Source organism: Stylophora pistillata, chromosome 2 (genome assembly GCF_964205215.1).
Source record: "Stylophora pistillata chromosome 2, jaStyPist1.2, whole genome shotgun sequence".
In the NCBI taxonomy this organism is placed as follows: domain Eukaryota; kingdom Metazoa; phylum Cnidaria; class Anthozoa; order Scleractinia; family Pocilloporidae; genus Stylophora; species Stylophora pistillata.
The window spans coordinates 9,321,447-9,339,370 of NC_142520.1; the positions used below are offsets into that span (position 1 = coordinate 9,321,447).

At 41.1% G+C, this 17,924-nt stretch overlaps 1 protein-coding gene and 1 long non-coding RNA gene across 2 annotated transcripts; one reads left to right on the forward strand and one right to left on the reverse strand.

The window, feature by feature from the left end:
• Positions 1-1,391: 1,391 nt before the first annotated feature.
• LOC111319011 (uncharacterized) lies at positions 1,392-5,291 on the reverse strand. Its single transcript, XR_015996321.1, has 3 exons — positions 4,805-5,291; positions 3,752-3,849; positions 1,392-3,320 (listed from the first exon to the last, which is right to left on the reverse strand). It is a non-coding gene; the product is annotated as an uncharacterized LOC111319011 (long non-coding RNA).
• A 17-nt stretch (positions 5,292-5,308) lies between these two features.
• On the forward strand, positions 5,309-10,053 carry LOC148737026 (uncharacterized). The gene has a single exon (XM_088747846.1). The coding sequence runs from the start codon at positions 5,431-5,433 to the stop codon at positions 9,985-9,987; it is 4,557 nt and encodes a 1,518-aa protein (XP_088603972.1). The 5' UTR covers positions 5,309-5,430; the 3' UTR covers positions 9,988-10,053.
• Positions 10,054-17,924: the final 7,871 nt, after the last annotated feature.

Consider the following 17,924-nt stretch of genomic DNA (forward strand, 5'->3'; position numbering starts at 1 on the left):
CACAGACTGCTGATGATGGTGCTTCAGGTAAGGGTATATCGTGATGATTCCTTACATCTCAGCTGTTCATTTAATTTTATATCATAATCATATTATAACGTGCGCTCTAATTGGCTTATAATTTATGAAAAAGAAATGGATGGTTGATAGAGATTGTTCAGGTTGACTTCATTGGCGGCGAAAAGTTCCTATCGAGTTTACCCGCGAGGTTTCAAAACTTTCGAGATTGTTTTCCCTTTAACCGTTTAGAGCTCTATTTGAAAAGAAATGTGTTAAAATGATAATCGTTTCGAAAATCAATGAGGATGTAACTCTTTGAGGCGACGGAATTATTTTACGAGTCGACGATACTTTATTTACCAAAGGCGATGCGTGAACGTGGCTGAAAACAAAACTGAGTTCTTTTTTACTTCAACTGAGGCTTCGCGACGTTGGGGGGAATGTTGTTTTATTTATTTATTTATTTATTTATAGATTTCGCCAAAAACAATTTGGCAGGAGAGATCTCACAGAACTAATGTTCCAGTAACGAGACTCCTAAACAAGCAAAAAAAAAAAAATTGCAATCGAGTAGTAGAAATTATATGACTAGAAACAGGTAATTAACAACAGAGTTTGGCTAGTAATGCAAAGACTCCTAAAAAAGCCAAAAAAAAAACAAAAAACAAAAAAGGAAATTGCAATCGAGTAGTAGGAATTATATGATTAGAAACAGGTAATTAACAACAGAGTTTGGCTAGTAATGCAGTTAGTGGTCTGCTCATATGAAATTTCTGCAAACACTTTTGAAAGTTTAAGGAACTGCAAGATCATACACAGTTGAAGTTAGATCTAAGTAATGTTTCTTCAAATTACACTGGGCGAAAAATCAGATTTGACGTCAGAAAAATGCAGTCCAAATGTGGTTCAAATGTGATGTTTGTCATATCTGTCAGTATTTGACTTGAAGACAAATATGACAGTTGTCCTAAAGATAAATAGGATAATTGTGCATTTGCTTTTGGGTGTAAATATGGACAAATGTGGTGTCAATCTGAGTTAAATATCATGATTTGTCCTGCCCTAAACAAGGGCAAATGCGTTAAAGATGACATTTGTAAGAACAAATTCAGGACAGATGTAGAGCAAATCTCATCTTTGTCATGGAATAATCCAAAATTCTCTTCCCCTCCATTGACCCTGTTGTCAATTTACACAAAATGGCTTTTTCCACATGTTATTTCAGTATTAGGGTTGGAAGTACCTAATAATACACTGCATTTAATAAAATATCAGAAATTTCATTGTTTCAGTGGTAGTTTAAAATGGAATCGCATTTTACTTTGATTAATGCAGTCCTCTCATGTCCAATCATCTCACACCCACAGTCCTGACTAAAATTAACACATAAATGTATAGTAAATGGAAAATTTATTTAACACTTCTCCTTTTCTGTTAGTACAAATAAAACCATTTCTGTTAGAGAAAATTAACATTTAATAAATAAATATATTTAATCAGCCCCTGTACACTTATATATATATATATATACCATATATGTGATAAAAAATATAACCTCAATAATGGGGAAAAGCTACAAGGTAAGTTTAAAATATAACATCATTGACTTTAAGTCTTTACAACACTCATGCCAGCAGGACATTCTCAACAAAATATTTTCACATGAACTGTACTTAGTGTGTTATGATTCATAAAGAGAAGTTATTTCCAAAAAACTCCTACTTAGGCACTGCCTGCCCTATCAGTTTCAATACAGTAGGTTCTTTTTTATAAAGCATTAAAAGTACCGAACATCACAACATACCAATTAGTCTTTGATCACATTACCAACACAGCTAATCCTACACATTACTGTCAAACTGCTGGTAATTTTTTTTTTCCGGAACTTATCAACGTTGTGTTGCAATGTTCCAATACTGATTGACAGTTTGCTGCATAAAATTAGCAACAGACTCACTTCAAAGGAATTTACCTAAAAAAGTCATATTTCACCTGACTACTTTTGAAGTGTGATTTCCTGACAAGGGCAATTTGAATGCTAAATTCTTGCAGTCTGTTACCTTGATAAACAGGCAAACATTGAGCAATTTTATTTTGTTTCTTAGAGACAGATCAACAATTACCTTGTTTTATATGGGAAAATGGAACTTGAAAATAATTCACAAACTATTCTAGAAAATTGGAAGTGAAAGTTGCAAGTTGCATTCAGCAAGCTGTCAATCAATATTTTCACATCACAATGCAATATTCTAGAGTTCCCATTGGGAGGCAACCAGTTTGACTATAAATTTCTATAGTCAAACGTTAACCAGATGTTCTTTTGATGGCAACCTTGCAAACTTCTGCCTCAACATTGGTATTTGATGACAGTCTGAGTCGAGCAGGCTGCAACCTATGTGAGCAGGTTGAAACTTTCAATTTGAATTTGGTGGAGTAAGTTCTCAAGCTCTGGTTTTCATTTTGCCATATAAAGTCAGGTAAGACATACTCAGTTTCAAATTGACAGAATGATATTGCCTAATATTTGCTGTTAATCAACAGACTGCGATGAAATAGTGACAGGCTTAGCTCCAAATTGCCAAACTGTGAATTTCCCTTAAAAATTCAAATCTGTCCTGCAAGGTTATGGCTTACACTTTTAATTTTGAAGCACGATTCCTGGTTTTGCTAATTTAACTAAGCCCGTCACTTATTTCTCACAGTCTCTCGATAAACAGGCTGGCGACGGCTGACTGAATTTACTGTTTCTTTGAAACAGAGCTGGTATTACCTTGTTTTATACTGCAAAATGAAAATGGGAACTTGGAAACTTGCTTCAGCAAATTTGATAGTCAAAGTTGCAACTTGCTTGTACAGCTTGAAACTTGCTCAACTCAAACTGTCAATCAAATACCAATGAAGAGGCAAAAGTTTGCAATCAAAAGTATATCCAGTCTGACTGTAAGCATCTGAGGCTTTATTTTTGGCTAGAAAATTAACTTTCAAGCTATCAAATTCAAATTTTTTTACAACAATCACCACAGTTGCTAATTATTTTCCTTATAGTGTTGTTGACACTAAAGTTTTGAAACTGATGCAAGTGACAACACACCTGATCAAAACAAAAAAATTATTGGTATTGTGATAAAAATTTTTAGTCATTTCTGTTTAGGATAAGCAAACCATTATTCACTCACATTGTGTCCCCTTTGATTCCTCGTAGAATTTATTACACTTTCATCCTGCTTGTTTGCCACTTGGGGAAATTCCTCATTCCTCACGTGGGTTCACAACTCCTCTGAGTTTTGCTTTGAGGGTTTTAAAGTAAGTCTTAAAGGCACCTATGACAAAAGCAATTCAAAATATCACAAATCTTGATCATTGTCCAGAATAAAATTAAAATACCTCTAAAAAATAATAATACCGAAAAGGTCAGAATGTTGCACTCATTTTCCTTGTTTGATATTGCATACATGGACTCAACAAAGGAATCTTCAAAAGTGACCAAAGTAAATACAAATTAATGGAAACACCTTAATTTTCACTTTCGTAGTCAATCATATCAACAATGGATAAACTTAACAGAATAGCTGGGTTAAGTTAATGGCTAGAGAGGCGCTATGGAAGTAAAGTGTCTTGCCCAAGAACACACAATACAACACACTGGTCCAGGCAATGCTCAAACCCAAATGTCTGATCAACAGTGTAATGTGCTCGCTATTAAGCCACCAAATATTATAGTCACAATTATAGAAAATTAATCTATACTTACACTCTAATATGACAGGATCAGCCTCTTTAAAAGCTGATGTTGCTCTGACACCTCTTTCGATTGCTTGGGTAACCTCAAGGTTGGTGTCATCATTAAAACTGAAAAGCAAAATGAGGTTAAGCTTTTAAGTACTTGGGTTGATGTATGCTGTAAATCAAATTAATAGAAACACTCAAGACATATATTGTTCAGTAGAAGTTTGGGAGAACCAAAAAAGTCGCTAAACACTGGCCAATGGCTCATGTTCCCACAGCATTTCTCATTCTCCCAACTTACCTTTGACAGTTCGACTATCATGCACCATTTGACCAGGGCTTTATGAAAACACAAAATCATAGATATCCCTGATCATCTGAGATGGTCGGGGATAAATCGGGAGCACTTCTATTTACCTGATGGCTGCCAGATTTCTGCATTCATTCCCAACATATGAAAACATAAATTGGCAGAATCTGAGACGGTCACGAAACAGCGAAATCTCAGAGCTTCTGGGACTGTCCTAAGAGCAACTTCAGAATACCAGTCCACATCATTTACATGTCGGGAGGCTTTGAAAAATGAGATATAACACAGTAGACGCTACTCTTATTCAATGACTTGTAAATGATATGGCCGGGTATTCTGAAGTTTAGCCCTTTCCTAACATACATGTACAAAAACCAGGCTTAAAGGAGCTACATCACAGACAGCGCATCTTAAAAATTTGGCCAAGTTTTTCAAGTCTGCCATTCTCATTCTTGCCCAATCGTAACCATCCTTGTTCCATTTTGGTTTATTGCACTCTTTGGTGCAACAACTCTTTGGTGTTTTTCTAACTTAGAAAACTAAATTTGAAAGTAATTTTTGTACATCAGAAAAATGGCTTAAAATATCATGACATAGCTCCTTTAAAACTACATACTACAATAACTCAACAATAAATTTCATCCTTTAAAAACGAAATGGCCGTCTATTGTTATGACGGCTATGTGCATGAAATCAGCAACAAAGTGTTATCAACAAGCTGTTATCAACACCGTGACGTCTCAAAGTAAAAATAACCAAAATACTCACCACCATATCTCGTGGAAGGTTTTCACTTTTCCTTTATTCTGCCATTGCGGGTGCTGACTGTTGGCCTTGTAAGTTGTCAATTTTTTCTGTCAGAAGAAGTTTTCGCTGAAGTGCGTCAAACTGCCCTTCGTGGTCGGAACAACTCGCTCTAGCGTTGACATGAGACAGTGGCGTGGTGGCTGGAGTTGATCGGCTCCTCGATGAGGAGGAAGATGGCGTTCCGCAGGGCACAATTGAAGACAAGCGAGTGGAGGCGACTGGCTGATAAATTGGCGAGGTGTATTCTGAATCACTATTACTGTCAAGCTGCAAATCACGACGGATATGATCCCTCGATGGAAATCCGCGGACGGTCTTGCGCTCGAGGAACGACTGCAGTTGTCCCTTGAGTTGTCTCAATATTCAAAGAGCAAAACGAGTGAGTTGCTGACCTGTCTTACTGACCTACGTTTAATTAATACGCGTAAAAGCTTACCGTTCGACGGTGAAAGTGTTGGTCAGCGGTTTCCCGTATGATTGTGAGAGCACGTTGTTGTAGTCCGCCATGTTGGATGGCGTAACGAATAAAGTATAGTTCTGTTACTAGCACTGGCGTCTAGACTTGGTGTCTGGAGTGGGATTACACAATGGCAAACCTCAAAAGACCGGAGCTCAAACTTGTGGGTAATGTGAGTGAAAATTTCAAGAATTTTGAACTTCGTTTTAATGATTATTGCATTCAAGCCAACTATCGTAACCTCGCCAAAGATCCTATCACCGAACGAGCAGATCACTACAAAAGCCCGCTACTAGAAATTTCTGCCCTGCGATCTTCACTTCCAGATGAAGCCTTGTCTGTACTTAGGTACACAATAGAACCTCAAATCCTCAACGCCGCCAAGAACAAACCATGGGTTTGGATGGAAAAACTACGCGCCCACTACACAGGCTCCACAGGGAGTTCACTTCTCACCGACCGTTTCAAGTTCTGGACGTCGTCCCAGACCTCACATGAGTCCATACAAGAGTGGGAAGTCAAAGTAAGACAAGCGAGCAGCCTTTGTGCTTACGGTGAGCTCACCGATGAACTCACTAGAGACAAATTTATTTTTGGCCTCCATGAGGATCACACGAGAACTGAGCTCCTCAAAACACACGTAAAACCTGACAACTCAAAGAAAACCCTGCAAGATGTGGTGGCAGAAGCGAGAGCAATAGAGTCTGCCAAGCAAACAAACAAATTAATCGTGGATTCGTCGAAAGGAACCGATGAAGAAGTCCACTGGACAGGTCTCAGACATAACCAGATGAAACTGCGCAGGGAGCCTGGAACGTGTTTCTGGTGTGGGGACCGCCGAGGACCCCACCCCTGGAAAGTATGTCCCGCTAAAGGAAAGACCTGTTCGACTTGTGGTGGCAATGACCATTTCGCCCGGGTCTGCCTAGAAGACCGTAAATTTACACTCCCAGATACCAGATCCCCAGCCTCCAACACTAGATCTAGTAGGAAGGAATACACAAGGAACGCGAATGGCCAGCGACGTGACTCACGACTGAGTGGCCAGCGACATGATCCACGTGTAGGCACATCTACCCAATCACGAGATCTTCACTACACCGACACATACGTCACAGAGGAGCAACCATATGACACACCCTTTGATCATGATTGTGGTTTCACCTATTCTTTGGAAGCCCAAGTACACAGCATCGCCGCTTCCAGCCAAGCAAAGCGATACTTCACAACCCTATCACTTTCTGCGACAGGCTCAACATTCACTCAAGTCAAGTTTCAAATAGACACTGCAGCAACATGCAACACAATGTCCATCAATACTCTCCGCTCCCTTCTGCCAGATGCAGAACTCAAACGATCCCCCTACCGTCTATACCCCTATGGAAACTCCAAACCGTTGGAACCTGAAGGTCAGGTGGATCTAGTATGTGAAAGAAAGCACAGGTATGAAACACTCACGTTTCAAGTCCTACCAGATTCTTCTATCGGATGCAAACCAGCACTTCTGTCAGGGAGCGACAGTGAGAGATTGGGACTTATCAAAGTACTTGCAGATGAAATCCATTCCCTATCCTCAGAGGTAGAAAACAGCATTGCTGAACACGACAAACCCCCAGGGCTCCAGTCTACCCGTCCCTGGGAATTTGCACCGCAGCCTGTAGAATCAATTCCAGACCCGAAGATGAATATGGCCTGCAACCATCTTCGACAACTCCATGAGGCCACAGCCAACCCATGCAATCCTCCACCTTCGCCATCAAAGCCAATCAAAGTTCTCTCAAACCGACAGCTCCCACCTCCGGGCCAGTTACGTAAGGAGGACATTCTTGACCAGTACGCCAACACCTTCGAAGGCCTTGGTGAGCTTGGTCCACCTGTTCATTTTCAAATAGATGAGAGCATACAACCTGTGCAGATGCCAGTTCACAGAATACCAGTAGCAAAGCGAGAGCGTGAAAAACAAGCCTTGGATCGTTACGTCGAGCAAGGGGTTATCGCCAAGGTAAACGAACCAACCGCCTGGTGCTCCAACGAGCTTATCCGAGAAACACCAAAGAAGTTCAGAGTGTGTATAGATCCAAGTCAAACAGTTAACAGGGCCATCCACCGACCAAAACACCAGATGCCTACCCTAAATGAACAACTTCATAAGCTTAGTGCAGCAAAATGCTTCTCCCTAGTTGACGTCAAAGAAGGCTTTCTCCACATTCCCCTCGATGAGGACTCATCGTGGATGACCACTATGCACACAACATATGGCAGATACAGATGGCTTCGTCTACCCTTTGGTATTACCAGCGCCCCTGAAGAGTTCCAGATGAGGCTGACCACCGCCCTAGAAGGCCTAGAAGGCATCATATGCATTGCAGATGATATCCTAGTATATGGAGAAGGAAACGACTATGAAGAAGCTCTAAAAGACCACGACAGAAGATTCATTGCTCTGATGGAATGCTGTCATCAAAAGAACATCAGACTCAATGCAGCCAAACTTCAGTTCAAGCTTAAGGAACTCAAATTCATGGGCACCATTATTTCAGATAAGGGAATGAAACCTGACCCTGACAAGGTAGCAGCAATAACACAGCTACCGCCTCCAGAGAACAAGGCAGCACTCCTGCGCTTCATTGGCATGGTCAACTATCTGTCACCCTTCTGTGCAAACCTGAGCTCGGTGATACAACCTCTACGAATGCTCACCCAGGAAGCTGTACCTTTCATCTGGTCCAACGCTCATGATAACGCATTCACTAAGGCGAAGCAACTGATCTCCTCAGCCCCAGTCTTAGCCTACTATGATCTCCACAAGCCAGTTGTACTTCAAACAGATGCCAGTGATTATGCCCTGGGCGGTTCACTTTTACAACCCAACGACAATGGTAAGCTGCAACCCGTCGCTTTCACATCCTCCAGCATGAGTACCACGGAACAGCGTTACTCCCAGATCGAAAAGGAGTGCCTGGCAATATGCAACTGCTTTCAGAAGTTTGACCAGTGGTTATATGGCAAGGCTGACATTGTAGTCCACACAGATCATCAGCCTCTCGAAACCATACTAAAGAAACCATTGAACAAAGCCCCAGCCCGTCTGCAAAGGATGCTGATGAAACTGCAACGATATCGGTTTCAACTAACATACAAGAGAGGAGCGACACTCCACCTGGCTGACACTCTATCTCGGGCAGCCCTTCCACAGCCAACATCAGCGAGAGTAACACACTTCGACGTCTTCCGAATGGAGTTGGAGTCCGAGCAGAACCGCCGCAACCCAAGGCTGGAAGAGAGCACCGAGAACCACTTACGTGAACAGACAAGCAAAGACGTCACACTGGCAGCTCTATACAAAGTCATTGTCCATGGATGGCCTGAAGACAAATCAGTCCTCTCTGAATCCCTACGTCCCTATTGGAACTACAGAGACGAACTATCAGTGAAGAATAGCATAATATACAAAGGCACGCAAGTCATGGTACCCCAGTCTATGCACAAAGAAATGCTTAGGAAAATCCACGCCAACCATTTTGGAGCAGAATCGAACATACGCATGGCCCGAGAGGTTCTCTTTTGGCCAGGGATGAGAAAATCAATACAAGACATGTGTGACGCTTGTGGCACCTGTGCCCAATACGGTACGACCGCACCAAAAGAACCGATGAAATCTCTACCGATACCTACAAGGCCCTGGCAGATAGTCAGCCAAGATATCTGTGACCTCCACAACCAAAGTTACCTAGTAACTGTGTGTCACTTCTCGGACTGGATTGAGGTAGACAAGCTGGGAGATACCCTATCCTCCACGGTCATCGAGAAAACAAAAGCCCACTTTGCCCGATATGGCGTCCCAGCAATCTGCCACACCGATAACGGTCCACAGTTTATAAGCGACCAGTACAGGAAGTTCTCTGTGGAATATGGTTTCAAGCACACCACTTCCTCCCCGTACCATCCCAAGGGCAACGGCAGAGCAGAAGCTGCCGTTAAAGTTGCAGAGTCCATGTTAAAGAAAGCAGATGATTTCCACACTGCTCTACTTCTGTACAGAAACACTCCACCTCAAGGACACGCATACTCACCTGCTCAGCGTATGTTTCTGCGACGCACTGCCACCACCCTGCCTACCACGGATCATCTGTTGGCACCTGCCATGATCAACTTTAGCATCGTAAAAGAAGACATCCTTAAGAAAAGGCATGACAGCAAAGCATACTATGACAAGTCAGCCGGAGTGGAGCACCAACCAGTCAAAGTTGGCAGCTACGCCTATGCCAAGCCACCTCCCCGCCATCGCGACAAACCATGGATCTATGGGGAAGTCATCAAGGAAGACAACGGACGGTCCTATACTATTCGTACCTCTCATGGTACCACGATCCGCAGGAACAGAGTCCAACTGAAACCCGCCGCACCACCACCACCTATTCTCCAACCTCAGATAGTAGTCAACCGAGCCACAGTAGATGCGACAGCTAACTCCACCCCTGCTCCACATCCTATCAAACACGCCGAAGTCAATCCGCAGGGCGAACAGAAGACCCACGAGCACCCGAACCCAGCAGCAGATGCAGTACCAGAAACCTCCCTGAGAGAAGCAGAACCCATAGCAGGTTCCTCTACGCCGTTGAAGCAGACGAGATCTGGGAGAATAATCAAACCCCCAGAAAGACTGAAAGACTATGTCACAGACTAGGCCTTCTCAAACATTGCCTATGAACACTCTGTAGCGTTTTTTTAAGACATGTTATTTATTTATTTTTTTTTTTCTTTTCTTTTTTTTCAACGGGGGGAGATGTTGGTCAGCGGTTTCCCGTATGATTGTGAGAGCACGTTGTTGTAGTCCGCCATGTTGGATGGCGTAACGAATAAAGTATAGTTCTGTTACTAGCACTGGCGTCTAGACTAAAGTGCCTAGACGTTAGCGGTGAATCGGGAAGCTCGTCAAAATCAATCCCTGCATTGCTCCATCTGTTTCTGTGAGACATATTACAAAACTGCGGAGGAACTCTTGGTTAAAGACTTGCTTCAACGAAGACGTCATACTTGGACGAAAGACGCTTTAAATTTGAAGTGACGCTCGAAATCCCGCCGATTATATTAATATCCAAGAATTCGAATTACACAAAGCGTCGCGCGAGGGCCTTTAGGGATTACCTGCGCATGCACTTCCGAAAATTTGCATATCTTTTTTGCGGATCGGAGTGGAGCGGCAAATGTCACTGTAGTTCTCGTCAGTTCTCGTCATTTCTTAGCTCAATATCTTTCCTAAATTAGAAAATGAGGGAAAAAGAGTTATTACTTCAGTCCTAGTGATGACTTTGTCAGTCGAGGTACACGATCGAGACCGTCTCAAACAAATTGCAAAGAGAACGGAAATTGCCTCTGAAGGCGACAATCAGGGACTTTAAGTAAACCCCGACGGCTACGGCAACGAGAACATGGAAAAACAGTAGATCTAATTGGCAGAACAATAGCCCAGCACGTGGGTATTAAAACTTTGTACATTTCTTAGCCGTTCTTTGCAAAACAACAACGTGAAATCACCAAAATTTGCGTCGTCTGCGAAGCGAAACCGCGGCGGCAAATTAATTTAATTTACATTTGGAACTCCACGCTACTTTTATGCGTTATGTTAAGTTTGAGTTCTGGCGCCCTATGAGACGGTAAACACATGCAGCCATTTTCGAAATTCTAACTAAAAGTAGAAACTCACTTTTTAATCGACATCTTCAGTGGCGTTGCCGTCCTGACTTCTTATGAAATGCTACCTCAGCGGGTATGCGGTCAACAACGCGGGCTCAAGTGTCCTTGGTCTAAAATTTAGCGAAATTAGCGGAAAATAATAAGGGCTAACCTTTAAAACCGAGGAACTCTGTTTTCGTCGAAGGCACTTTCCTATTTCCAAAGGTTTAAAGGAGAAAATTAAATTTTTAAAATTTTTAGGGGGTGTACCAAATTTTTGGAGGTTGTTCTGTAAAGAAAAGCGGCAAGGAAAAACGACGCCTCGAAGCAACAGAGTAGGAAATCAACCATGCGAACGACTTAAAATTCGTGTTTCCGTGGCAAAACCTGGCGCATGCGTATACGTTATTCAGCTCTGTCCCCGCGTGCACTATAACTCGAAATAGGCATCGGAGGCACATAAATCTTTAATAAATCTCGGATAAAATATGAATATCCCGAGATAAATAAAAACATGTGCGGTGCGCTGAAATATACATATGTGAAAAGTAGAACTTGCTGCGTATTTATAAAAGATCATCGTGTAAAAATTAAACTATGTACTTTTAATCTATGAACACCAACGACATCTAGGTTACTTCTCACATAGACAGCAATTCCGCCTCTTTTTCCTCAACACCACTCTTGACCAGTTCCTGTCCCGTCTGAATATGTTTTAGATAGTTATGCTGACAATAGATTCAGGTTTATGTGGCTCAAGGTGTGCTTAGGAGGAGACGCAAACATCAATAGTCGTTGTTTTTTAAATGATCTTCTAGAGTACAGCAGCTCTAAACCAATTCTTTTGTTTTAGTTGGTCTACAAATGTTCGTAAATAAAAATTTTGAAATAGCAAACTCGCATTTCGGGCTTTGCTGACTTGTTGATGAGGTCGATTGTCTGGTGTTTAAAATAAGGCAGCGGTCTCGCTGTATATGCTTAGCCGTGGTGTTTGGATGTCTCTGAGTGATGACAACTGGTATCCGATAAGCTTTCGTGCTTTTAGAATTAATGCGTCTTTATCCACCTCAATTTCTCGAGAATTTCAGAATGCCATGTAATTTCAGAAAATGTAATGTGTCGTAATTTGGTCGACAAGCTCGAGCTCGTGATCGAGGGTCGTCTGGGAGGGTCTCAATAGGAGGAAGAAGATGATGTTGACGATTGACGGTTAAATTTTGCGTCATTTGACAGTTGATGACTAACATTTTGCAATTTTGTTTATCAAACGAACTAAACGCACGAACTTAGCTGTAAATTTTCATAATGACGCGTTTGTAAAGAACTGTTAATTCATGACACCTTTTATTGATAAATAACTAACGTTTTACAACACCGGAAGTGTTTCCAAACCAGAAGCCAGTTCTGTCGCTAACCAGTTTTACTTACGAATAGAAGTTAAAGGCCTTCCATAAATGTATTTTTTGATATATCAAAAATTTTATTATAAGAAATAGAACTTGAACCTGATCATGGGAGTCGCATAGTTCTTAATTAAGGATATCTGAGACATTTGACGGCTAACATTGGTTTGCTTATTTGGCAGCTGACGGTAAAAATATTGCGTTTTTGGTCATGATGCACGGGCCGAATGCGGCGCGGTCCGTGCTACAATTCGTGACCATAAGCCAAATATCTTCCGGTCTAGCCTGATCAAACATGATTAACCACCTCAAAAATTTGGTTTCACACTAAAAGGAGGCGATGCACGAGCGCACACTGAACAATCACGATAAAGATCCTGCAGGAAAAAATTTTTCCTTTGTTTTTTTCGTGTCAGAACAAGAAACCCACAGCTCAATTAACCCGTCCGACCCTGCACACGTCAGCTTTCACTATGATTTTTAATGGGGATACGCGCGCCATTATACATATGCTGCGTGTTTATAAAAGATCATATCTAAAAATTAAACTATATACTCTAAATCCTTAAACATCAACAACATAAACATAAACAACAATTCCGCCTTTTTTTCCTAAAAACCACTCTTGACCAGTTCCTGTCCCGTCTGAATATGTTTTAGATAGGTATGCTGACGATTGATTAAGGTTTATCTGGCTCAAGGTGTGTTTACGAGGCGACGCAAACATCAATATCTTTCTTATTTAAATGATCTTCGAGTGTACAGTCGCTCTAAACTGCTTCTTTGTTTTAGTTGGGCTACAAATGTTCGTAAATAAAAATTTTGAAACAGCAAACTCGCATTTCGGGCTTTACTGACTTGGTGTAGATGAGGTCGATTGTCTGGTGTTCAAAATCAAGCAGCGGTCTCGTTGTATAGGCTTAGCCGTGGTGTTTGGCAGTACTGTCTCTCTGAGTGATGACCACTGGCATGGTATCCAATCTATAAGTATATCGCGGTTGATTGTTAATTAGTTTAGTTTAGTTTATTGAGATTTGCCACTGAAAAATACAATTTACAAGTAAATACATGAACAGAGACACGCAATAAATAAACAAAAATATATTGGCAGAACTACAGGGCGAGCCCCAATTGACATTTGTCCCCTTACATAATACAAAGAATAGAAAAATATAGGTTACATATGCACTTATATACTTTGTCTATAGAATAAAATAATTTGCCGACCAACTGCGACACTTAGTTAGGGTGGAGTATAAAGCATGAGCTTTTCTGTATAAAACCGCTTAACTAAGGCTTTAAAGTCATGTAAAGAGCTCGCTTGCTTAATGTTGCTCAGTAAAACGTTCCATAATTTCATTGTGCGAGGAAAGAAAGAGTTTGTAAAATACCGCTGAGTATGAGTAAATAAAGGGCGGATGTTTGCAGGATGATGACGCCGGGTTGCGTATGTATGGTTAGCAGGAGGCAGAAGATGGTCAAAGCTAGCGTTGATAAGACCTGACCTAATTTTGTATAAAATGACAAGATCATGGACTTCTCTTTCAGTCTCGCAGTGTAGCTGGCTTTCCAATCTGGGTGGTTTAGTTTAAATCCAATAGCACGTCATTGTATATTTTCGATTAGCCTACGATGCTTTGCTGTGTAAGGAGACCATACAGAGGATACGTACTCGATGATTGGGCGAACTAACGCAGTGTACATGATTTTCCTAGTTGATACGTTAACAATGTCTCTACCGCATACACGCTTTACAAGACCAAGAGCTTTGTTACACTTCGCACATATCTCTTCGATGTGCGTCGTCCATGATAGTGGAGTAGTAACAGTCACGCCTAAATCATTGGTGTCAGGAGGCGAGTGTGACGTTGTCGTCACACCAAGTTTTGGAGTTGTCCAAGTCAGCTTGCAGCAGCGAGGCAAATCTATTGGAAACAATAGCGCGATTTAGCTTGCTATCGTCCGCAAAGCGGCCAAGTTTACTACTGTGGGTAATGGAGCACGACATGTCATTAATGAAGAGCAGAAATAAAAGCGGACCCAAGATGGAGCCCTGGGGTACTCCTGATGTGACCGGGAGCCAGTCTGAGGATATGCCGTCAACAACAACTCCTTGGTATCTGTCAGAAACATAGCTTGAGAACCACAACAAAACTGGACCGGACATACCACGGAGCTGAAGCTTCGAGAGGAGTAGCCTGTGTGGAACCTTATGAAATTCCTTTCATAGGTAAAAATGGATTACGTCCACTTCTTGGGAATTGGCTAGTTTGTATAAAATATCGTGATACACCTCAAAGAGTTGCGTTTCTGTGGATTATCCTGGCTGGAAGCCATGCTGGAGTTGGTGAAGAAAATACGATAAATGAGGGTAGCAGTGATTAAACACGTATCCTTCCATAACTTTGGAGACAATGCATAAAAGAGAAATTGGCGTGTAATTCTCCGTTAGGGTAGGATTGCCCTTTTTAAAGACGGGTGCAATGTTCGCGCGCTTCCAATTTACTGGAAAAGAGCCCGTAGACAGCGAGATGTTGAAGAGCCTGCATAATGAAGGGGCAATTTCAGCAGCAGTATGTTTTAGGAGTGAACCGGGGATGTCATCTGGTCCACCGGCCTTACTTGGATTAATATTCGACAAAGCCTCCATCACTTCAGCAACTATAAGGATAACATTGTTTTGGAATGTATATACAAATATTAAACCGCCTGGATAGCGGCTGAATTAAAATGCATTACGTAAGGTTTGGCCGAACTGATATGGGTTTACTGAAGCGGTTTACAATACTAGTAAAATATTCCAAAAATCGAATGGGTTAGCATCCCATTTAAATATAGTTTCGCTTCTGTTTACGAAAATCTTAAAATATATTCATTGTATTTCAGGTGGTGGTGGTGGCGGGTTTTACTCCAGTGGAAGAAGTGGAAAGAATTTTAATGGAACCAAAGGATTGGGTGGAGAAGGTGGTAAGGGATTTAATCAGGGAGGGGTGGGTGGAAGAGCCAGGTTTAACAATGCCGATAGTGGGTTTGGTGGTGGTGGTGGAGCTTATGGATGGGGAGGAGGAGGAGGAGGAGGAGGAGGATACTCTGGGGGAAGCAGTGGAAATGGTGGTCGTGACACCTGTGGGGGTGGGGGAGGCTCTTACAACAATGGAAACAACCAGAACAATGAATGTTGTTACAACAACGCTGGTCATGGTCAAGTGACTATTACGTTCCTGGAGTAAAAAAAAAAAACTTTATCTAATATGATAATGGCACTTAGAATTCAGCTTTCATTGATTAGCATTCTAATCGACTGACAGCACTCAGTTAAAATGCCAAATAAAGTGTAACTATTTAATTTTTTTAACTTTGTCTGTAACACAAAAGTTATCCATTTTATTTTTCATTTGGTTTAAGTTTAGCCATCATTTCTTTCGGTCACCCATTACATTAACTGGGCTCGGCGCTTTTTTATAGTTGAAAAGTACAAATAGGCCTCTAAAAAAATTTTTTTTTTAACTTTTTTTTCAGAAATCGAGTCTCACTCGTTATACTTTTTCACCAGGGTCTTAAGGAAAGATCACAATATCGCACAAACCAATCAACACACTGTGAACCTAAAACGATGAGAAACAATTCCATATGATTATATCTTCTGGAAGCTTAGGATTGAGTTTTGCCTTTTCTTTCATATCAATCCTTTGATACGAATCTTCACTGGCCTTCTTTTACCGATGTTCAGTGAGATCAGTGAAGATTTTGAGATCAAACAGTAAAGACGCGTGTTACACTGTAACCTTCTGGAATCAGTATGGCTTTTCCAACGTAGCACTAATCTTAACATTGATGATGTGTTGTTAAATGATGAAGACTAACACGAGGGGATAATAACACGCACGGTTTTGTCAAAGTTAAGATCCCTTCCGGGCCCTTTGGCGAAGGAAGTCATTTGCAAATTGTTATAACAACCGGATAACCAAATGTAGTTGTCACGGCAGCTTTGTAAATTTACGTGTGAAATTGTAAACTATGGAACAGATTAAATAGGAAGTATTCACGAGTAATTCATTTAACGAAAGTTGGTAAAAAGTATTGCTAGTCTTGCAAAAATTGGTCCTTCTACATCTTTAAGTAATACATATTGCTTAAGCATTTGAATAACGGAATATTATTACACGACTCGGGCAGTCAGAGGGCCAGTAACTAAAATCAACCAATCAAAATGCTCTATTGCTGGTCAATACTCTCTCAGTATTGGACCGGGCACTGTCCCGAATGGTCCCGAATGATACCATACTTGTGTCCCTTTGAACTTGAGTCGTATAAAAAACCTCTTATAAACCAAGCTTGCTTGGGACCGTACTGGAAGAATATCGGCCCTCGGTCTTTTTTTGTACGGACCTCGCTGCGCTTGGTCCGTACTGTCAAGAACTCGGGTCGATATTCTCCCAGTACGGCCCTCGCGCTTGGTTAATAAGACATATATATTCCCTTTGTTTCTTATTTCACAAAAACACGCTATGTATTTGGTAGAAATAATTTTGATAAACAGAAATATGTCGTTGCCATCGGCGAAAAATGTATCTGTTCCACCTATGATTTTCCATTGAATTCTAAATTGTTTTAGTCACCGATCAACCAATTTTAAAAAGACCACGCGCTGTTACAGTGAGCTAGTAACATTTGGAAAAGAAACATTTTCTTATAAAGATCTTGAAATGGACTATAACTGTCAAAAGGGTTTCATGAAGTGGCAGCAATGTCGATCTATGGTGGGACATCACTTACATTCACTATTAAGAAATATGTTGTTAAATACACAAACATGAGGTTATTACGCCATATTACCAAGTAAACTTTCATTCAAAGCTGTTGATAGTAGTAGTTAATACTGGAAACTTAGTGCAAAGCTATCAATAAAAAAGTTCTCCAGCATATTGTTTGTGAATTTCATGATCTTTTAATGAAATATTTCAAATTTCCTTACAAGTGCGGACAAATAATGTGACGTTTTAGATTTAAAAACACGGTAAGGGAAGAAAAATAGCAAAGGGACAAACGAAGAAGGAAACCTTGACGAAATGACAGACTTAATTGCATGGAGAGGGGAGGGTGGGGGCGAAGGGGTTTCCCTATATTTGGGGACACCTCGCTAAGTTACAACTCATCTCTTCCCTCCTACCACCCAACCTTGTCTGTGAGAAAAGGTGAGGGAGGGTGTAGGGGGAGGGTTTATAGAATTAAAACATACATTTCTGATGACAGCAACGATGTGGAAAATGACTTCCACATGAACGAGACAGACACTTTACTTTACCCTGTGGAAATCTAAGCCCATGACAAAATAACTTAGAACTGTAGTGCTTCACAGATGTTATATCAGGAATAAATTTCAAATATTGAAATCTTAGTATGGAGTTCCAAATCAGGAAAAGTAAGTTACCATGACGGTAAGCTTTCATAGCCTATGGCTAACTCATTTATCGGAAGCATTAAATCCAAGTTGGGCATACCATCAATTCCCGAGGATAGTGTGTCACGGAGTATTTCTCACCTT

What these genes read in the sequence shown, in the direction of transcription:
- LOC148737026 (XM_088747846.1), top strand. Translation starts at nt 5,431, where the DNA reads ATGGCAAACCTCAAAAGACCGGAGCTCAAACTTGTGGGTAATGTGAGT.